The sequence below is a fragment of the Abrus precatorius genome, unplaced genomic scaffold (genome assembly GCF_003935025.1).
Source record: "Abrus precatorius isolate BTA unplaced genomic scaffold, Abrus_2018 Scaffold6, whole genome shotgun sequence".
NCBI lineage: Eukaryota > Viridiplantae > Streptophyta > Magnoliopsida > Fabales > Fabaceae > Abrus > Abrus precatorius.
The window spans coordinates 5,097,525-5,121,589 of record NW_020874406.1 but is presented as its reverse complement, the minus strand read 5'-3'; the positions used below and the strand labels follow the sequence as shown (position 1 = coordinate 5,121,589).

Genomic DNA, 24,065 nt, shown 5'->3' with positions numbered 1-24,065 from the left:
ATATGCAATTTATTTAAAAAGTTCTTATAAAAGAGTTCGGATGGAAGGGAGTACGTTCAAAACTTTTATTTGCTTACATTCGCTAGTACAGGCAGTGAAGTCAATGATCAGCTATATTTCTTCACTGATTCGAAATTAAATACTCATCTAGTGACTAATACTCGCAAAACCAATAGCTTTCAAGTTGTGGGCCAAATCTCTTGTGTCTCTTCCAACCAGCGTATTTCGTAAATATCTACGACTTTCTCAGTTTCTCCTAGTAAAACTGCTATATCTAACCAGGAGAATGGCAAAAACATGCTCAATAGAGTGCAGAACTATCAGGAGACTTCATGACAATCATCAAATTTAACAGACGATACATCCATAACGGGGTTCAAATGTTTATTATTAGCCCACATTGCTCCACTTCAATTTTCTAGTACCCGACAAAAATGTAAAAAGGAGATTCTTTCGTGGCCACTGTCGGTGACATGGCACATTATTCAAGTGCTATATATGTGTGAACATTGTGTAATATATGCATATACGAATTTGGGAGTGGAGATATATTCAGAGAAAAAATAGAATCCCACCATTCTGTATATGTAAATATTATAAAATGGTGTTCCTATATGGCACATTCCAGAAATGATCTATCTAGCAACAAAAACCAGCTTGGTTCATCAAAATAGATTGTCTCCAGATAGGTTTCCTATAACAAGCCATTGCTTCCAAATGGATTGTTATTATGTGGGTGTGAAATGGGATTCACAGGAAACGCCCCGAATCCTGTATCCCCGAAGGGATTTGTTGGGTTCATGAACATGTGCTGCTGTTGTGGCTGATATGGTTGGTATGGACCGAATGGATTAACTTGCGGTTGAGCCATTGCTGCCATTTGTAAGTGTTGTGGGGGAGGGATGCTACTTGATATAGCAAATGGATCCTGCACTTCAAATGGATTTGGGGCTGGTACTCCATATACTGGTTGCTGTGCAGATCTATATGCTCCTTCATCGTATAAGCTGTTTAGCGTGAGAGAATCCAATCCACCAGCCTGATATTCAATGAGAAAAAAGATAAACACAACTTGAAACAAAGTGATAAAGGTTACTCATAATTTTATAAAAAAATATATTACGTGAATAACCAAACAATTAACTTCTGATTTATTAAACAATCTAGAATGTGAATAACCATAAACTAGTAAGTGCTAATTGAGGTCCAAACGGAAAGAAAACAAGGGCAAGTCACTTGAAATAACAAATGGGTTTAATTATCAATATGACATGATAATAACAAATGGGTGTAATACTAGGACCTTAACACACAAAATCATGTCACCTGATAAAATGATGTTACACAATAAAAGATTAAGGCATATCTAACAAACATAGATAGCATTGATAAAAAAAAAAAAATATTTCTTTATTCTTGCGTGTAATGCGTATTTATGCCTTGTAAAACAGTACATTCACTCCAAATCCTACACATGCAGTGTACATTACACTTGGGTAATGCTTCATAATGTGACCCCAAAGCAAATAATTTCTTGGAGATGTCATTTTCAATTATCCAAACTGTTGAAATGAGACACTACTAAGCAGATAAATCATGAAAGCCAGATTTTTTGAAAATCTGAATATTCAGCAGCATAAAATTCGAAAGTTAAAACATTTTAATATCATACAATGCATTAATCTTGCAAACTAATAATAAAATATCAATTAATTTTTTAATGATACAAAACTTCCTGAGTGTGTTCTATGACATCAGCTTTTTAATCAAACTGAATTTAGTGATTGGTCATGAAATGCACAACTTTGATTTTACAGATGTCAAATAATACCAGGCCCATATTTGGTAACTGATTATTTCTGAGAAATAATTGCTTTTTACTAAAAGCTTTCTTAGGGAACTAGTAAAAAATAATATACAAGCTAAACTAAACACGCATTATAAATGTCCAGAAGACCTACCAATTGTCTCTCATTGACTGCCGAAATGTTGGCACTTGGAGTGGAGACCAGCGCAAGCTCCCAACCGGTTGGATCAAAATCTTTGGTCTGGACAGCACTAGAATCAAAAGCTGATGTAGTGCCTAAGATGAGCAAAACATTCATATAAGAAAAACCCTCTACCAAACATTGCTGAAATGTAGAATTTACGAAGCTTAGAAACAAACGCTCACCAATTTCGGTGGGGACTATGGCTAGGGCAAGGGCATTTCTTTCTTCAATCAATGACGCATTAGATGTACTGTCATTCAACCCCTGCAACCAGAACAAAGACTGAGGAAAGTTGTAGAAAAACATAATCTGACATAACTGAACCTTGGATCAAAATTTTACCAGTAAGTCTCTAGTTTCAAAATTGTGAGATGGTGCAGGAAGAGGAGCAGGTTCAGAATTTGAGATAACATCATCATCAACAGCAACTGATGGCTCCTGTTCTTCAGATAATTTTATGTCTTCGATTGTGGGAACATCTTCTTCCGGTCTGTAAGTCAACTGCAACTGTTGATAAAGAAGATTAGTAGAACCTAATCCAAAAGCTAAACTTCCAAGGAAAATAATACAATGTCGTCTGGCTAATATCAACCAAGACCAAAATACAAAATGACAAAGAAATCATGACAATTATGCTTTTATAAACAAAATGAATTATGTATTTACCAATGGCTCACTTGGAACTGTAACCACTCGTGGTGCCTCCTTTATGTAGTCTTCCATGGTTATGAGAAAAGATTGTGGAGGCTAAATACATCAAAATGCAAACAATGAGAACACTTTAAAAATGAAACAAAGAACTTGTTACATCGAATTGATGCAAAAAGCAAAAACAAAGTCATACCTCTCTTAAAACAGGAAACTGAAAATTCCTAGCAAGTTCCAACCCTTTGCATATTTGAAAGAAATCAGAGAGACTTCCCGCCTGCAACAACTTAGGCATCACTATACAAGCATCATGAAAATATATTACAAAACCATTGACCAACTACTAATTACCTGCTGACCTGCACGTTTATAGACATCAAGAGCTTTTATAGCTTCATGTCTGGGCATCTCAAAAAACTACAAGGAAATCAATAATTATCACTCACCAATATGGACAGATTTATTTAAACTTGATACTCATTGCATAGATGAAAATATGTTAGTTTACCTTATCAACAAGATTGATAATGCCGTCATTAATAGCACAATAAACTTTAAAGCTCTCTTTTAGAACCTAATGATCATAGAACCCGATCAATAACAAACCCAAACAATATAAAAGCCATCTAATACACAATAAATTCTGAGAACAATATAACTTCAATACAACCGAACAAATGTTACAGAAGAAAAGGAGTATATAAAACCTACTTAGGAGATCAGTTAGGCTAAAGGGTATTTATGACTACAAATGAAGGATGGTTACAAACAGGTCATCACCATAACTGCTGGCCTTTCCTAAAACACTGTATTTAATGATGATTGAAAATTGAAAATTAATTCAGATATTACCAAGGACCCAACATGGAAAAGGATGTTACCAGTCCCACCATCTTTCAAGGAACCAGTAAATAATTTAGATATGTTTTTATTCTTCCTGTCAGTGCTTGAATTTCATACCCCAACAATTTACTTTTCTAGTTGTAATCCACGAAAACAGAAACAAAAGGGGAAGTGTTCCACAACTTAAAAGATCAAGTGATCAACCAATAAAGTTTCAGCCAACTGCACAATAATGTATTATAATAATTTTGCCCATCATTATGCTAAAGGTCATTTACAGAAATCTATTACAAATATATCACATTTGAAAATGTTTTTACATATGTACAAACCAAATTTTTTTCCAGTGTATCTGAAAGTTCTAAATGAATAGCTTGACACGGTACATACCAGAGCCAGGGCATATTGTATCACAAAGTTGCTAAAAGCTGCTCCTTCTGGCTGAAAATTGCATCACAATCAGTCAGGATCATTTAAAAACATATATAATATTAATACAGCAAACAATATAGTGATGCGGTGAAATTAATTAAACCAAATCAATGAGTAAGGATGTAAAATAAAGTGGTATTTACGCACTGTTTGGTTCAAATGAAAGGAGGGAAGTAGAGGAATTTTAATGGAGAGGCAAGATAACTGGTTGTCGAATTTGTTTAAAAGTTTCTCTCCCCACCAAATCACACCCCCAACTCTTGGAGGGGAGCTGAAGTTGAGTGAGGAGGGATTTTAGCTCCTTCCCCTCCTCTTCCTTGAAAATATGAACCAAACATGAAAAAAAATATAAAAATACCACCCCTCCCCTCCCCTCCAACTCCCCCCAACAAAACACTATATTTGAGAGAATAAAGAAAAAAATAATGAAAATCATTAAGTTTCAGAACATTACCCGACAACCAACAAGACGATAGAGCAGCTGCTGCAAAGCAGGCAGTTGTTCCAATAGCTCCTCACTATTTAAATCACTGGTCCTGCTGTACCCCTGCTTGGAAAACAAGCATTAAAACTTATTAATGAAAGGTTAACACAATGAAAGTGACACATTTCAAGAATTATGAGAACTTCTGTAAATTGAAGATGGCTTTCTGAGGGTTTTAGCACTTACAATAATTAAAACTTTTCAATTTCTGATTGATTACTACTGTTATTATGTCTCTTTTCTTATTTCCCTTTCTTGTCCCCTACCTAATCTCTTCTTTCAATCCTCATTTTTCTATTTTACATGAATAGCCCCCCTCCCCCCATCTTACCCAAAAACCATTCACATAAAACAAGGCAACAAGATAAAGGCGGAAACATTATTTCCATCTCTTTCCATTTTATATTCTATGCTGAGTGCCCAACTTGTCCTGCATCACTTGCACAAACGATGCCACCAATATTACGATTAAAATATTATCCATTTAATCACGAATGAAACAAACTCAAATGACTAATCATGCAGTCAAATATCAAGGTTCATGAATCAAATTAAGTGTTAAGCACAGGAAATAAAACAGAGGACTTAGTATAAAATAAATTTCCATAATATCCAGGATGGCCAAGCTTTATGCTATGGCAGACATCTGCAAATCTAGCCAGTCAGCAACAACATACAACAGTAACATAACAAACTTTTCTACATATTCAAGTTGGAACCTCTTGAGTACTGCCTTTACAAATTACAAAATTGCACCACATTGCATCTTGATTGCTTGCTTTTCAACAGTACCACCACGTAAGCACCTCTCAACCTTCCACAGCAAACCAAGCCCACGATTACCTCTTTTCTAGTATTCCTTTCTTTTCAAAATTTGGAATCATCTTCAAAATTAGATATCCACTGCTCCAAGATCAGAGCTCTAGTACCAGATGATAGAAACTGGTACCAATGATAAGAAAAATAAATCTTTATGGAGAGAAAAACCCAATTCCAGCCCTACTCCCAATGTGGAAGCAGATCAACAAATCAGTAAAATGACACAGCAATCAAAGTTGTCAAAATTGAGCTTCAAGGTTGGAGCAGAAGGAGGGTCTTGGATCGTAGGATCGATGGATCATAACGCGACTTGTAAGAGTCAACTAAAATGCAAAATTATATTTAAATGCATATCTATATGAATAAAAAATAACATATATAAAAAAAAAATCTCTTAAATCACTCCAAACAGTTAATTGAACTTCAACTAAAGATTCAGAAGGCCCCTTTAATCACAACTCAAAAGTTATAAAGTCACAAGTTTTTACCAACACAAAAAACAACAGATCATAAAGCAAAAAACACTGCCAACAGTAACACTCAAACCAGCCTCATTAACACTTCCAACAGTACCGTTGTTACCACTCATTACCATCTTTATAAAGCAAAAAACAGAATACACAGCAACAGGAAAGAGACGCAGCAATAGAGCACACATTACACAACACAAAGAAGGAGAACACAACATGCAGAGCTGCAGAGGAACACAACACTGACAGAGGGAAAAGCGGAGAGGCAGAAACAAAGAAGGATGAAGCAGAATGCAACACAAGCAGAATGGAAGAGGCAAAAAACCACGACCCATATACATTCGTGTTTTCAGAAGAGAATGTTAGGGAAAAAGTAGAAATAAGTAAACGATTTGGGAGAAGCATAGGTGGTTTCATAAAGACCAAAAAAATAAGGGTTTACATGCATGGAAAAAGCATGAATCATGGGATTCAATGCTCCAACACGTGATTTTGACAACATTGACAGCATAACTCCAGTGGATGTTCAATAGACTAAGAAACACTCCCACAACTGAATTATTATATCTCTGTGCTCTCTCTCTTTTCCTCTCTATTATTTATACTGTCTTTTATTTACAATTCTGTGACAAGTTCTCACCAACAGCCCAGTCCAACAAACTAACCAACCAACTCTAAATAACTAATTATTCTGCTAACTTATATAAATATAATCATAGTTTGACAAAGTTACCTTGCAGTTCACTTCATCGCAGTAAATTTTTTCTTTTACCCAGAGAGAGAGAGAGAGAGAGAAGGTGGAAAGAGAGAAAAAAAATTACCTTGTCCTGCCCTGGAACAGGCTTAGGTAGACGCTCAGCTTCAATATCATACTTCAGAATCCGGAAACATTCAAGTCTTTCTTCCAAATATAATGCATAAGTACGTACCCAGGCAGAACAATCCCAGGCTGCCAGCAAAAAACATCAATCTAAGATCACTTGTTACAAGTTTCAACCCAGAATAAAAAAATGACAATTGAAAAGGGATTAAGAAGTGGCCACCTCTTAGTCAGCCACATTATCAATCACAATAATGTAAAGACCAAAAACATATTTAAACCATTTGAAAACTTCTAATCTGGTCCCTTTCTAATCGGAACTGTTGACAGTAAGCTACATCCGAGGACCGATTTAAATACTAGACGACCCAATTATAAATATATTGGATCCCTATAGTTCGAAAATTTTCCTCATGTCTAGCTTACTATTAGAAATTTCTAACAATAAAAATAAGGAACTTGTCAACGATCAACTTTCCCAAACGCTCAAACTATAAAATGAAGACTCGTGAATCATTTTACAACTAACACACGACCTCACCTAAGAGCCATTTGGGCTTGAAAAGTGGACTATGCACAGGCCCACCCTACCTTCTACACATGTACTTTCTATTAGAACAATCAGGCTTGTTAGAGTAACTAGAAAATATCTCACAATATGTTGATTGTATAAAAATTATTGATATCGCATATGAATAGAATTTGTGGGCATTAGTACTTTGTATTTTGCATTACATCAATAACACAAGATCATATTATTCAAAGTATCTATTCTCTCTTTTCCTCCTTCCCTGCCTAAACCCTATATTTTCAACAAGGTATCAGAGTGGTACCATTCTTTGTAAGCTGTCCTGTTGATATTCAACTACCTAGATCCCTCTCATACACTCTATTTCCCCCAGCCTCACTCTTTGGCAACTGTCTGTTGCTTCCTCTTAATTGTTGAAAAATTCCAGTCACTAAAACCCTTGATTTTCCTCCACCAAAGTCACCTTCTGTCTTCTATGTTTCTATCAATGGTGCCCGGCCTTTGTCAACGGGATTTCACCTCACCACTGCCACTGTCAGACCTTCCAAAGGCCTACTACATGCACCTCTAGATCACCAGCCAAGCACCCACACATCTCCCTTCGGCCACATACGAGAGAGCATCCATTCATCTTTTGAATGGTTGCCACACTTGACATGCGGTCTTCTTTTTCTATATCTGGTCCCACCCTGTCCAATCAGCCATCTCTCTCTAGCCGTATCTCTCCACTGACAGTTACTGGTTAGGGTTTACACATCCTTTTTCTCGCAATTGGGACTGCATGCTCCCCATATTCTGACCATCTCTACTCAATTTTTCCTCCCTAGTCTAATAGAGATACAACCAACCCAACAAAAGACTCTTTACAAGGAATTGGAGGCCCAATGAAAAGAGAGAAGACAAAGAAAATGAACCAAGTATTGCAAGGCCAAATTATGGAGATAAAAAGGAGGATCAACTTCTGTTAACGGCTGCACCTAATTAGGTCACTTCTCCACAACTTAATGATGATATTTTGAGCCCAACTTGAAGACAAAAATTGAGAGCCCAAATCCAATGTCTAAGATGCATTTGTTGGTCACAATTTATCAATTTAATGAATTATTGTGACCTGAACGAACAATAAATAGGTCCATATTTTCTATTTTCTTTGGAACTTTCGTATCAATTTTTATGGCTGATTTTTCAGACAGCATTTGAATTTTCTAAGCCATATTTATGCCTTTGCTAGAAGTTACAAGACATGCAATTTTGCAATCATAAGATAATTAGCATTCAGTAAGCCAATTTGTAACAGTCATAAATTAATTTTGAATTGATTTTAGGGGGTTGCACTTAGCCTATAAATAGGAACCATTGTAGCCTCACAAGACACATCAATTTGAATGAAATCTGAATGTTTTTCTCATATTGAGAGAGCATTTCCTTTGTTCTTGGATTAGGTACTTTAGAAGTGTTGGTTCTACAAACAAGTCATGGTTAGGGTCACATTTTCTTTGATAACTTCGGTTTTATTGGCAGGTCGCAGTCAGGGTCAAGTTTATTATTGAGTTTTCTGCATTATCAAGACAATCCAGTTTATGAAATTTACCCCTCAACCCTGCTTGCTACCTTCCTGTGGTTGTTTCACTCAAGCAACAGTTAATTAAGCACTTATTCAATGAGTTCTTATCAAATGAGAGATTACCCGTGAAGCTAACTAATATAAGCTGAAAAGAACTTATATTGATAACCACTCCATGAAGCTTATTGAAATAAGTTAAAAAGAGGACATCGGAAAGTCACAAGCCCAAATAAGATTTTCTAAATTCCACTAACTTTTCAGTCTATAAAGACACTAGGTGATGCCTCATGAATGATTTTGTATCTAACAGACCTATTTAGAACTTTTATATATTTTATGGACCCAATTACAAACTTTATAATAGACTCAATAAAAAAAATTCAAGACAGTAAAGGAACCGATAGATTAGTTAAACCTAAAAATATAAAGACAGTCATAAAATTAACCTATTGCGCTTGAATCATCTTTGAAATTAGAAAGTTGGAGTATGCGCCCTCTCAGTGAGAAATTAAGAAGTTCTTCCCTAAAAGTAGGATCACCCTCCCTCAATAACCTATGAATGACTATCAATGTTTTCAACGCCACCTGTTAACAAACAAAAGAAAGTGAAGCATAAGCACACATAACCATTAGAAAATTATAAGCTATATAAGTAGATTCATGCAAGTAGCAATTGAAAAATGGTAAGAGGATAAAAAATAAAAATCCATAAGAATAATAATGCAGAGCACCAGGTCCAAATACAAATTACACATCACTTGACCCCAGGAACACTAAAAGAAATATGAGATACTGTGTTAAGATATTAAGAATTCAAAACTCCTTCAGCAAAATCAACAAATATTCCAATAATTCCATTTGATGCAATATTGAATTGATTTTGAGTTTCACTAAATCATGGAAAAAGAAGCTGATCACTTTTATGACCCTAGCAAGAAGTAGTGATGTTTTGCAAAATTTGATACATTAGGATTTAATTATTAAGAACTTTACTTGATTTTGTTCGACTTTGATAGGTTTTATTTAGATTTTAGTACTTTAGCTCTTCCCTCTCCTTTGTGTATTTTTGCAAGTGTAATCTTCACAATTATGGATCAATTCAGGCAAATTTTATTTACAGGCTTAAAAGGGAATTTATCCAAAGCTAAAAGATTCTAATTGGGATTAAAATCCTTATCAAGATTAAAGGAATTGAAGATCTAAGAAGAATTTGAATACCAAATAAAAACAAGAAACAAGACACTAGGTCCAAATGTCCAATTTAACAATCTAACATAACAAAAGGGGGAGCTACCATAGAAGGAATTCAAGATTAAATTTGGAGGACAATAACAAGAGAGCTCCAAGACAGTAAATGATATAAAGACCAGATGCAGAATAAAATCATAGAAGTTCTACAACTGTGTTTAATTTTTCCTTTCTTTTTCTCTTCCATTATTTATCATGAATCTATATATTTGAATTGATTTTCTTCAACCATCAAGAACTTGTTATTGATCCATGAATTACATTGGAAGGACAATTTCATTATTTGATTGAAGTATTAAACTCCATGTGTGTTTGGTGCAATTTGAGGGACAACACAAGCAGAATAGTATAGAGTATAGTACAATAGCTGAGTCAGTATACTACTTTTAATTTGTCTACTGTTAGGAAGATGATTCATAGCACAAGCAGCTTTAAGTGAAGGAAGGGGAACAAAGGATAGAGGCGTTCTGTCAGGGAAGAGAAGGGGGCTCACAAGAGGACTTCAAAAAGAAAATGAAAGAAATGGATATTTCTATCATCTAGATAGCTGTACTCTAGTTTATTGAGCAACAATTTAACACTTTTGTTTTGACCTTCATTGTTGTATGCATTGTGTCATACAAGTATTTGTCTCATAAATGCATACAGATACAACACCAAAGTGGTGTTTTCATGCTTTAGAGGGATTACTCATAAAAGACACATAATATTGTAACTAGGATCCTATTGAGAAAAGAGAACAAGAAACATAGGATGAATCCATGTGTTTTGATTACATACTGGAATATATATTTATAATAGGAACTATTGATACAGAATAAGAAGTTACTATAATTACGAAGATACTAATTTTTCTATCTATAATATTATTATAATTACATAATTCCAACACTCTCCCTCAAGCAGGAGCATATAAATCATATGCACTAAGCTTGTGGCATATATAACTAATTCGAGGACCTCTTAAAGACTTGATATAGACATCTACCAATTGATCATGGGAATTTAAAAAGCTAGTAATGATGTCTCTAGATAAAATCTTCTCTAAGGAAGTGATAATCTATCTCAATGTGTTTAGTCCCCTCATGAAAAACTAGATTTGACGCAATATGTAAAGCTGTCTGATTATCACAAATAAGTGTCATCTCTCTAGTTTCTCCAAATCTCAATTCTCTGAGTAGTTGTTTAAGCCATATAAGTTCACAAGTAACTAAAGTCATAGCTTGATACTTTGCTTCTGCACTAGACCTTGTAACTACATTTTGCTTCTTGCTTTTTCAGGAAACTAGATTTCCACCAATAAGGATGCAATAGTCAGATGTATACCTCCCATCAATAGGTGATCTTGCCCAATCTGCATCTGAATACCCCACAATCTAAGTATGCCCTTTGTCTTCATATAAGAGGCCTTTTCCTGGAGCTCCTTTAATGTATTTCAAAATGTTGATTACTGCATCCCAATGTCCATCACAAGGAGTTAAGAAAATAACTCACCACACTAACTGCAATCTGTCAGATAGTTTAGTTTTCCAACAAGTCTCCTATACCTTTCTAGATCTAAAAGTGGCTTCCTCTGACTTAGCAAAAGTTTGGTATTAGAATCCATAGGAGTATCAATAGCTTTGACCCCTACCAATCTTGTTTCCTCTAGGATATCCATTGTATACCTCCTTTGAAAAATCACAACACAATTCTTGGATTATGCCACCTTAATTTCGAAAAAGTATCGAAGTCTACCAAAATCTTTTGTTTTAAAATGCTGACAAAGGTTTTGCTTTATCTGTTTAATACCATGATGATCACTTCCTGTAATGACAATGTCATCTACATACACAATTAAGTAAATACAACTTGTTAGATCCTATGAAACTAAGGGGACAAGTCCAACAACAAATCCAGGAGGTTTCTCCATATAGACTTCCTTTTTCAACATCACTATGAAAGAAAGCATTCTTGATATCAAGCTGAAAAAAAGGCGAATGAAAAATAACAGCCATAGGTATGAGTAGCCGGACAGGTGTCATTTGGCTACTAGGGAGAAAGTGTCGTTGTAGTCCAAACCAAATATCAATGTATAACCTTTAACTACTAAACGGGCCTTAAGGAGATCAATCTTACCATTAGGACCAACCTTGACCGTATATATTTTATCAATCATCGCTTGTTTCCAACTGTAATGTGAGAAAGCATAACCTATGGACTGAGGAATAGAAACAAAGGACAAGGAAAACAAACAAGTATAATGAGAAGAGGACAACTGATGATAACTCAAAGAAACATAATGAGAGGGATTATGCGTAGAGCATATACCTTTACGAAGAACCATGAGAAGTTCATTCTTAGGAGGCAAACCCGAAGGAGAGGTGGTGAGTGGCACCGGAAGCGAGTAAAAAGTCAGACCAGCAGACATTGGCGGTATAGAGAGGGGCTGGCAACGGTGATATACCTGCAAAGGGCGTGAAAGAGGTGGTGTAGCAGAAGCATGAGATGGTTCTATTGGAACATCATAGAAAGGCACAAAATTTAGAAGAGGGGAAGGAGAAGACTCAGACTAAAACAAGAGGACTGAGTGTAAAGAAAGGAACAGATTTAAAAAAGGTGACATCAATCGAAACTAAATAGCAACGAAGAGTTATAGAGTAACACTTATAACCTTTCTGAGACCTAGTGTAACCTAGAAAAACACATTTATGAGAGCGTAGTGAGAGTTTATCAAGCCCGAGACTAAGATCATGAACAAAACAGGTGAACCCAAAGACACGAGGGGGTAAAGGGTAAAAAGACTGGTGAGGGTATAAGATAGAGTGTGGGACTTGGTTTTAAAGAATTGAAAATGGCATTCTATTAATATGGTAACATACAGTAAGAACAGCATCACTCCAAAAATGATGAGGAACTTAATTATGACACAATAGAGTACGATCAATTTCAATAAGATGTCTATCTTTTTGTTTAGCAACCCCATTTTGTTGTGGATTATGGGCACAAGTGGTCTGATGAAGGATATCATTAGAAGCCATAAAATTCTGAAATTGATTAGATAAGTACTTTCAAGCATTATCACTTTGTAAAGTATGAATTGGAACACCAAATTGAGTTTTAATTTCACAAAAGAACGTCTTAAAAATAGAAAATAACTTGGAACGATCTTTCATTAAAAATAACCTAGTATATTTAGAATAATCACCAATAAAAGTAATAAAATATTTTGAACCTAAAGTAGATACAGTACAACTTGGACCCCATACATTAGTGTGAACTAAAGAAAAGGGAGAAGTAGAACGACGATAGACAGGATTAGTAAAAGAACGACGAGTATGTTTTCCTAATTAACACGACTTACAGGACAAAGTAGATAACTTGAAAAGACTTGGTACTAAGTGTCGTAATTTGGTTAAACTAGGATGTCCTGACTGAGCATGAACAAGGAGAGATGAATCAATTACCAAACCAGCATGAGCAGAAGCATTTAAATGGTAGAGACCATGAGACTCACATTCGGTGCTAATCATCCTCCCTGAACTCCGATCCTGCAGGTAAACAGAATCTTTTGTGAAAGAGATAATATAATCAAGGGAACGAGTGAGATGACTAATGAAAAGTAAGTTAAAAAAAGATCTGGGAACATAAAGAACATTATCAATAGAGAGGGAGGGAAAAGGGTGGACAATATCAATACCCTGAGATTGTGTGAACATTAGCAGCCAGAAAAGTCGCCAAGTGTAAACAGTGGCAGTCGAAAAAAATCAGAAATTGGAGACCAGTTTCTAGAAAAAAAAAAATACACCTATGAGCAGTGGGCCCACAGGATAAGGACGGATTAGGATTTCCTCCTTGTCAGGCTCTTGATACCATATTGAGAAATACGAATAAGAAATAGGATGAACATATATTTTGTGATAGGAACTATTGATACAAAATAAGGTTACTATAATTACAAAGATACTAATTTTCCTATTTATAATATTACTATAATTACATAATTCCAACAGATCCAAGATGGCACAAATGAAAAGGAAGACTTTACTTTGGATTACTTCTTGATCCTTCAAAAAGGTAACATGCTATATAAAAAATTAAAGAATCAACATTTTTGCTATTTCAATTTCGTTCGGAGTATAATAAACATAAAAGAGATATATATAAACTAGTGAATAAATTAAATACAATTCAAAGAATATTACGGTTTCATTAACAGCATAAAGAACTAGCATTGTCAAACAATTAGTCTAGCAATTGGCATCAAATCCTTATTCAAAATTGATTTATTTTATGTTGATGGACTCAGATGATGGATGTGCTGTTTTGAGGCAATGGTCTTTACAACTACAACGCAGGTAAGGTGTGTCAAGAGGTGTTTCAGCAAGAGACACTCCAATGCTCATGTGAGTTAGGATTTTATTAGTTTTATTGTAAGGAAGAGTTGCATACCTAAGGGAGGTTTTTCCCTTGCTATTTAATAGGAACGGGTGCATCTTAGTTAGGTGGTATCCCTATTCAGTGACATCATGCCATCACATGACTAGCTTGTTTGTGTTGACATTGGCTCATCCCAATGGAGTTGAAAGGAGAAAATCAATAGTGGATAACTTGCAAATCAATTTTAACAGATTTCATTATTTTTTTATTTTTTAAGAATCAATTTTATTGAAAACCCAATCAAGCCCAACATCATGAGGCAGGTCTAGGACCTACTAGGACCATACAGGGTGGAAGGAGAAAATTGATGGTAGACATGACTTGCAAATCAATTTTAACAGATTTGATTATTTTTTATTTTTCAATAATCAATTTTTACTGAAAACCCAATTGAGCCCAACATCATGAGACACATCTAGGACCTACTAGGACCATAATGGGTTGGTATGCATTAAGCTTAGCATAGGGTTAAGGAATACTTCCTTAGGCAAGGCACCAGCATGATCAGGACAAGTCAGGATAATCCCGTAGTTCAAACTGAGGTGGATAATCTGACATACATCGTGGCAATCTAAGGTGGGACCAGGTATAGTTCAGGACGAGATGTTAGTTCCACCCATGGCAAGAGTAGTCTGGTATGGTCACCACCATGAACAGCAGTCTATGGGTCTATCCCTGATCAATTTAAATCATATATAAAGAAAATTCCTTTCATTTAGTGCCACCTAGGCTACATACAATAGAAGCTTTTGGAATGGTATCTCATCATTACTTATATCCCCATTATCTTCCTCATCTCTTAGATCTCTATAATTGCCATATCTAGATGACTCAATCTCCAACTACTAAAATGAATCTAAGCCAGACCTCAAAGTTTCCCATCTCAGCTTCAAGTATAAGTCAACATAAAGCTAATCTTCATAATTATATTTGTTAAAAATAGGTAATTATAGTAATGTTGTGAATAGGGAAGGCTATATCTTTGTAAATATGATCATTAGGAAACTATATATTCTTGTTTAATTCATGTATTAATGATTCTTATTATAAATATATACTCTGCTAGGTAGTTTAGACCTACAAATTCATCCTATATCTCTCGTTCCTCTTACTTTTCAACATGGTATCTAGAACCTAATAACAGACAACCCTTACCCTAATTCATGATCACCTAGTGAGCCCATTGGTGTTCTTTTGAAAATCGTGCTTCACATCCAATTTTCAGACTTCTCATTTCTAGTCACTATTTGCCGCCCATTTAGCAGCATCTCCAACAACTTTTCTATTGACATCTTTCTAGCAACCAACCCTTGAACAAGTGTGCTGCCACCAAATCAGCCTATCCCCAAATTGTCGTGGAAAATGGGGCCCACGTGCACCATCATCTATTTTGGGTTTCTTTCTCCTTGCCACACTACTGCTGGCACATGGCCGCATGTCTAATTCTATTTCCAGACTTGTTTATCATCTCTAAAATTCCTTATATGGTCTGAAATAGTCCCTAAGTGCATGGTCTAACAGGTTTAACCTGGTGGTTTAGTAGTTTGGTATGACTCGGAACAAAATGAAGTTGAGCACTTGATTTTCTATCGTCATTCAACCATAGATTTTATTTACTTGATTGTGTACATCAACAACATTGTCATTACAGGAAATTATCACCACGACATTGAATAGGAAAAAGCAGCATCTTGTCACTACTTCCAAACAAAAAATATTGACAAACTTAAATACTTAGTGAAAATTAAGGTAACACAATCCAAAAGTGGTATTTTGACTTCCCAAAGGAAGTATGCGATGGATATCTTAGAAGGAACAGAATTGATGGGGGATAAACTTGTGATGCTCATATAGACACAAATACCAAACTTATTCTGAGTCAAGGAAGCCCCTTTCAAATCAAGAAAGGTATAAAAGATTAATTTAAAAATTAAACTACCAAACTATTACTCGTCCAAACATCTCCTTTACAATTAGTATAGTAAGTTAGTTCCCTAACTCTCCTTATGACGGACATTGAGATATAGTAATTCTATCCTCAAATAAATTGAAGGAGATCAAGGAAAAGATTTCTTATATGAAGGCAAAGAACATACTCAAGTTATGGGGTATTTAGATGCAAGGGTAGGATCTCCTAGTGAGAGAAGGTCTACATCTGATTATTTCATCTTTATTGATGGAAATTTGATTTCTTGAAAAAACAAGAAACAAAATGTGGTTGTTAGGTCTAGTGAAGAAGAGTATCGATCATGACTTTAGTCACTTGTGAATTTATTTGGCTAAAGCCTAAATCAGTTGCACAAAGAACAAAGGCGTGGGAAAGTTATATAGATGACACTTATTTGTAATAATCAAGCACCCTTGCATATTGCCACAAATCCAATCTTCTATAAAAGAACCAAACATATTGAAATAGATTGTCATTTGATTAGAGAGAAAATCTTTTTTGGAAACATCAACACTAAACCTGTTAGTTTAAATGATCAATTAGCAAATGTTATTACCAAGTCATTAAGAGGTCCTCATAATAGTTATATGCAACAAGCTTAGTACATATAATTTATATGCTCTAGCTTGAAGAGTGTTAGAAATATCTAATTATAGTAATGTTATACATAGGGAAGGTTATATATTTGTAATTATAGTAACTAAATAATTGTATATTCTTATTTAATTCTTGTATTAATGATTCTTATTATAAATATATACTCTTCCATGTAGCTTAGACACACAGATTCATCCTTTATCTCTTGTTCCTCTTCCTTCTCAACAATATCTCTTTCAAAACAATGTTGTTAGCTCACATAAGACTACTTACTTGAGGACAATGTGACTAACAATACCTTTCATATAGTTTATTATTTCAATATCTTTTATATGAATGCAATATTCAGTACTTTCACTAAATATACCTCAAGATGTAGACAAACAGTCAGCAGAGTTCTAAGATGCACAGTAGACTGGAATATTCCAAAACAGGTTTTTGGCCAGAAAAGTCAGGATTTGAAGCATAGTCATTTACTATTTGAGCATTTGTAGGATAAGATTGCCTTCATAATTCTTTTAGTGCCAAAATCATGCATGTTTTAGAGGGCATGTACTTAATGGATACCTTAAGAGAAATTCAAGACCATTAAACAAAATGTCATAAATGATATGTCTTCATGGCTTTTGTTACCATCGTTACACGCTTCTATCTAAGGAAGATATCATATCATCATCATTTTAGTAACTTTAGTACAGTTCGATATCTTTTTTCATGATAGCATAATTTTTATTAGTGGTAAAAGAGGAAAACTACAACTGCGACCACAGAAAAGATGAATTCTCTGAAACCGAAAATTCAAGGAGCATATATTTGTCTTTGCTAAAGAAAAAAATTCTTTGAGGATTTGGCGACATTAAAGATGTTAGAAGGCTTTGGCACTGTTCTCAATTTGCAGTTATATTGCTCTGTTGTATTTATTTCTTACCCCTCTCTCTTCTTTCTTAATAAATTCTTTCTTTGTCAATAAAGAAAAAGAAAAAGAAAAATTACAGCAGCTATTGAAACAACCAACCCTTATCAAACAAGGGGGGTTATCTACATGGATTAAACAATGATATTGTGTTCAATAAAAAACTAAACTTCAGAAGAATTATTTAGATCAAGGTCTCTAAAAGTTTTCTTCAATCTTCTTCCACCCCTATTAATAAGGATCTTGTCCATTGGCAGAATTTGTCACTATATTCAACTGGGAAGCTTGGTTTTGTGAACTACTTGTTGAAAAGAAACAGTAGGGTATTTCATGACTTGGTTTTTCACTTCACTTGCCAGCCAAACCATGGGATACGATGGCTTAGATTTTCAACACTTACTCCTGATCTTAAAGATTTCACAAGAATTCAAGACCTTAAGTAGTAGCTTCACGCTTCTAGTGAAGGTGAAGGATCTAGGCAATCTTTATTATTTTTTGGGTCATGAGGTTCATTCTCAACCCAAAGGTCTCTTTCTCCATCAACACAAGTATGCTGAAGCTCTGATTTCTTTGGCTGGTCTCCACTCTGCTTCTCGTGTGGATACTCCTCTCAAAGTAAATGTCAAATATCTCCGTGATGAGGGTGAAATTCTGCTTGATCCTTTGCTGTATCAGCAGTTAGTGGATAGTTTTAATTATTTGACTATTACAAGTCTTGACATCTCATTTGCAGTCCAACAAGTTAGCCAATTTATGCACACCCCTGGCCACCTTGACCTAGCTGTTGTCCATTGTATCATCCGTTACTTGAAAGGTACTTCTCATTAGGAGTTGTTCTTTCTTACTGGGAGGTCTCTTAATTTGGAGGGTTATAATGATGCTGATTGGGCAAGCTGCCCAGATACTCAAAGATCTATCACAAGTTGGTGCATGTTTCTAGGTTTTGTGCTCATCTCTTGGAAGAGTAAAAAGAAGGCCTGGGTATCTAAGTCTTCCACTGAGTCTTAATGTCACGTATGTCTATAGCCTGCTCTGAAAATATTTGGCTTTGTGGACTTTTAGCTGAACTTGGCTTCCCTCAACCCAAGGCTATACCTCTCTATGCTGACAATACTAGCACCATACAGATTGCTGCCAATTCAGTCTTCCATGAACACACCAAACATATTGAAGTGGATTGTCATTCCATTCGTGAGGCTCTTGATACTTGTCTTGTCTTGTCTTGTCTCTCTTCCTCACATTACTTGAGAACTTAGCTAGCGGATATTTTTACCAAGGTTGTTCCTCATCCTTGGCATCAATTTCTCACTAACAAATTGATGCTCATTGACCACTCGCATCAATTTGAGGGGGAATGTCAGAGAAGGAGTCTGCTGGACCATTATTATTTTCCCTAACAATCTGCTGCTCTATTACATATTTACATGTATATTTCCCATTACAAATTAGGAACATTATTCAGCCTATTAGTTGTATATATTTAGGAATTAGGATTCCTAATTTAAGTTGTACAAATCAAGAATTAGGATCATTAATAGTTGTAAATATTGTGTATTATTTATTTAGAGGAATAGAATGAAGGAAAGAAAGCCAATTTTTTTGACAATAGCCTCTCTTGGCCTTCTCCTAACATGACTTAACCACCTCAGGAAAATCTACATCATCTCCTCAATAGGTGCTACACCAACTTTCTCCCTAACACATTAATTCTTGATCTTATCTTTTCTTACATGTCCTTGCAGGTTGCAGCCATCACAACATTATCATCTTTACTATTGTTATGTTTTGCACCTGTCAATACTTTACAGGCCAACATTCAGTACCATAGAACATCAAACTTCATAGTTGTTTGGTAAAATTTTCCTTTCAGTTTTGATAGGGCTCCATACACTTACAAGTTATGCCTGATGCATTTCTTCATTTTATCCACCCAGCTTGAATCCTAAGCATGGCATCTCTGTCAATTCCCATCATTTTTTAAGATAGAATCAAGATATCCAGAATCTTCCCATAACACTTAAAACATCCTCATGGATAACCTCACTAGCTAATCTTCCAGACAAGCAGACACGAAACTAAACTGACTGACCCACTTCATTATTTCTTTTATCAGAATAAATAAAATCCCCTTAGATGTTACTCAACAAAAAAAAAAAAAAATAGAAGAGGAAGAGAGAGAACTGCAATCTACAAGCTTTTTAATATCTTGCAAGCTATAACTCATATTTGAGTGTACCAAAAAGATTCACGACTGTGAACTGCACAAGCATAATACCGATACTAACACCCAGTAACCTAGCTAGCATCAAGAATACTGATACAAACAGAATACTGAAACTAATACCCTGTTCTCACAAGTGATTAAGGTTCATACATCAGCATAATTTCCAACGGTTCACTTAAAAAAAATAAGCATTAGATTAGTAGATTCACATTCAATCCATATTTTAACAGCCACGTCTCTAACAGGCAACGTGGAATTTTGACAACAACTTTAAATTACAATACATATAATTTCAAATTCTCGTAAGTAATAAGATTTTACACATCAGCATAGACAACCAACACTCAAACAAAAAATATAAATTCCATACATTCACTTTCAATTAAAAAAAATGCATCAAGTATTAAATTACAAAAAGAAAAAAAAGTACCGTCCAGTTTCGCGTCTTCGCCAATCGACGTGCAAGTGCATGAATGCAGTAAGCAACATCCGCTCTAGGCCGTACAGCAGAAGTTGCAAACAGAATTTCTACATCGAACAAATAAACAAAGCAATTTTATCATTAAAAAAATAAATAAATGAGCAATTTGTTGTGTGATCGTATCTACGAATAGATAAATAATATTAACCACACACTGTCTTTCACATACTTCTAAGGTGTCTCTCCTTGGGAGGACATTCGACGTGGTTGGTGGCTTTGACTACGGCAACGTCCAAATCCTAATAATAGGAAACCGATTAAACAAAAAATTAATAAATATATAAACGAATTTTTTAAAAAGAATTGAATAAAACAATGGATAGGTAGGTTTAGAGAATGGGAATGAGATACCGCATAATCGCTGTTGACATGAGCGAGACCCACTTTGGTGGTGTCTTTGAGGGCGCCGTAGGCTTTTCTCCAACTTTGAAGGGTACCCATACTCATAGAAAGCCTTTGATTCTCTCTATGTATACGTGGGTGTGTTTCTTTCTTCTGTGTGGGATTGAGAGAGCAGAAAAACAGAAATGAAGGAGTTTGAGGTTTGATCGAAGGTTTGTTGGTGTGTGAATGTACGTATGAATGAATGGAATGTTCTTTCCACAGCGGAATGGAATTTCATGACTTTTATGGCGTTTGGCGGCTGCGCTTAGCTGTGCCCCTCGTCATTGTTATTATTTTAATCATTTCAATTTAACAACTATCCTTACGTGTAATTTTAAACTTTAATAATCTGCCTTTATATTTATTTTACGGGTCATGTAAGAAAAACATCTTATATTTTTTTTAAATTAAAGGTTATAATTATTTAAATAATTTAAAAATTAAAAATATTTATATTTCTTTAAAGATAAATCATCAACCTACTATTTATTATACATATTGAATAAAATATTAATCATTATAATTATTTCAAAAAAAATAAAATACTCTTTTAATTTTCAAAATACTATAGAAATTATCTTATTTTATATTTTAAATTTAAATTTTTATTCTCAAATGAAAATATTTTTAAGCAATATTTATTTCTTTTATATTTATTATTAAAATTTTAATTATTTTTAATTTCTGTTAAATAATATTTTTTAATATTCAATTCTTTATATTTCATATCAAAATACGAATTTATTTTTTTTTAAATGAATATAATTTTAATTTATAAATTTTGAATATTGATACATCATATTAATAAAAATATAAAAATTGAATTAAATCTTAACTTTTATTTTTTATATATATTTTTAATTTAAAATTTTCATTTATTTAATTTATTTTCTCACTTAATTTGAACATGCTCCTTATCAAATTAAAATGTTTTTAATTTATATGAGAATTAGATGTTTAAATTATATTTTTGTTTAAACAATTTCATACTCACTTAGATAAATTTTGAAATTATTACTTAAGTAAGAGATGTAATTTAGCTTAAGTAGGAGTGAGGAATAGTATCAAGAATTATTTGGTAAAGAATATTTAGGAAGAGAGAAAATAATTTTAAATAAATATATTTAAAATTAATATTTAAAGTGCGCGTGTATATATATATATATATATATATATATATATATATATTGATATATTGACATAAATTTGATATATTAATTATGTATCATCATGTTATATATGATTTTTTTAATTAAAAAATATTTTATCTTTCTTCTTCTTCAAAACTTTCCTCCCAAGCATACTCCAAAAGAATTTATAAGCAACTAAACTATGAAGTAAGCGAAATTACTTAAATAGGTATTAACAATCTTAAAGAGTTGTTTGGAAAGTAAGATTTTGAAGGAGAGGGGAGGATAGAATAAAATTTATATTTTAAATAAATATATTAACAAAAACTTATTGTATTTGTCATCATAAATATTATATAATTTTTTTAATTTAAAATTAAATAATATGTCCTTCTCTTCCAAAAACTTTCTCTCAAACATAATTTTAGCGAAAATTCAACAAAGACCACAGATATTCGACACATTGATTTTGACAGAAGCAATAACATGTTTGTTTAAGTGAAATAGGAGTCACTTAAATGAAATTCAATTTTGTTAAACAAAAATTGGACACAAAGCACACCTCTCAAGTAACTCACTTAAGTAAAGCTTAAATCACTTAAGCGAAGTATGATGTTATCTAAATAGCCTACTTCGTTTAAGCAAATGTTTCACTTAAACAAATAATGCATAAAAAAATTTAATTTGCAGAAAATTAGAATTCAAATACAACAAAACAAGTAAAGGAAATTTATTACATACATTACATGAGATAATGTTAGAATATACATTTATAATATTTACATGATTAGAGAAATAAAACAAACATGAACAAAGTAAACAAGGTTCAATGATCTTACAAAAAAACATGGAGATGCTAAACAAGATAAAATACCAAAATTTTATACGAAAATAAGAAAAGATAACTTTATACTTTTAAGTTAAATGATCTCACTATCAATAACATAGTAAAACTGAGTTCAATGTTAAAAGTGTGAGGGATATCGTAACATGGAGTGGGTTCATATTCCTAAAATATTGACAAAATACATAACACATGGTTATAATCAAGATATAAAAATTAACTTATTTATTGATATATGCAATGATTATATATATACTTACTTGAGAATTTTGACTTCGTGGTAGACCTCTAATTGGAACATTACTTCTCCATTTTTCCTATAGCTCTACCCAACTTTTGAATCATCTATACTTATTCATCTTTATGCTTAGTCATTCCTTGAAACTCTTTGTTTGTGTATCATCATTGATGACTAATGTAGGGGCATCATCATCGTAACTCTCAATATTTTATGCTTATAATCAAAGGTGTGTGATTTGATGAAAAACAACATTTACACTTTTATTTATTAAGTGAGAGTATTCTTTAGAAGTAGATACCTCATATGTAAATTTAATCATTTTAGAAGCTAGTTGTTCTAGTTTAAGATTCCCTCAATTTCTATTCCTTTGACATTGTGTATAATGTTAGAACAATATTCTCTTGTCTTCTCTTAATGATATATTTTTCAAGGACATCCTAGACATCATTTGCTTCAAAAACCTTCAATTCATGGGAACAAAGTAGGTCAAATTTTTCAAATTCTCTACAATTGCATCATATAGACTAAAGCATAATCAAATGATATTATTCATTATCTCTCTCAGGGAGATGCAATCCTTTCTGCAATAGGTTAAGAATGAAGCAAATTCTTCTTGTAATAGGTTAAATACATTATGTATATAAAGTTTGCTCATTTGTATTAGTATAAGAAACGTCTCATATCTCAATATTGATAATTTACGGCGGACTCATACTCACACTTGTCTTCAATAACACGTTCAACCTGAATGGTCAAAATATTATAAGGATTGGAAGAGAGAAATGTATATTAAATATATATAATGGCGTTCAATTATCTGAAACAGAATTTCTCCAAAAATGGTTAATAGACAATATTCAGATAAAGATCTTATTTCCTTTTCGTCTGAAACCTTAGCACAAATCTAAGCTATGATCCAATGAAAAGGAAAAAGATACAATAAAAAGAAAAAAGAGATAAAATAAAAAGAAAAAAGAACTTCTATTTTTTAGCAATTTGGGGAAAGGAAGTTGAATTCCCCTTTTCTGATTCTCCC

General features: G+C 33.6%; 1 protein-coding gene across 2 annotated transcripts; it reads right to left on the bottom strand.

Moving 5' to 3' along the window:
* Positions 1–313: 313 nt before the first annotated feature.
* Positions 314–21,097, bottom strand: LOC113869125 (putative clathrin assembly protein At2g01600). Of its 2 annotated transcripts, XM_027505285.1 has the most exons (16): positions 20,782–21,097; positions 20,600–20,669; positions 20,380–20,477; positions 13,295–13,378; positions 9,047–9,185; positions 6,509–6,636; positions 4,369–4,461; positions 3,873–3,923; positions 3,148–3,213; positions 2,991–3,056; positions 2,836–2,916; positions 2,658–2,738; positions 2,334–2,498; positions 2,174–2,255; positions 1,962–2,083; positions 506–1,039 (listed from the first exon to the last, which is right to left on the bottom strand). In XM_027505285.1, the coding sequence occupies exons 1-16, from the start codon at positions 20,875–20,877 to the stop codon at positions 695–697; spliced, it is 1,767 nt and encodes a 588-aa protein (XP_027361086.1). In that variant the 5' UTR covers positions 20,878–21,097; the 3' UTR covers positions 506–694. The 2 variants fall into 2 exon arrangements, with proteins under 2 accessions (XP_027361087.1, XP_027361086.1); XM_027505286.1 differs by lacking the exon at positions 13,295–13,378 and having other exon boundaries at positions 314–1,039; positions 20,782–21,026.
* Positions 21,098–24,065: the final 2,968 nt, after the last annotated feature.

Coding starts and splice junctions, on each gene's coding strand:
- LOC113869125 (XM_027505285.1), bottom strand. CDS start 20,877: ATGAGTATGGGTACCCTTCAAAGTTGGAGAAAAGCCTACGGCGCCCTC. Junction 3,214..3,872: donor TACAATATGCCCTGGCTCTG/GTATGTACCGTG, acceptor TATGATCATTAG/GTTCTAAAAGAGAGCTTTAA. Junction 1,040..1,961: donor CAGTCAATGAGAGACAATTG/GTAGGTCTTCTG, acceptor ATTGAATATCAG/GCTGGTGGATTGGATTCTCT.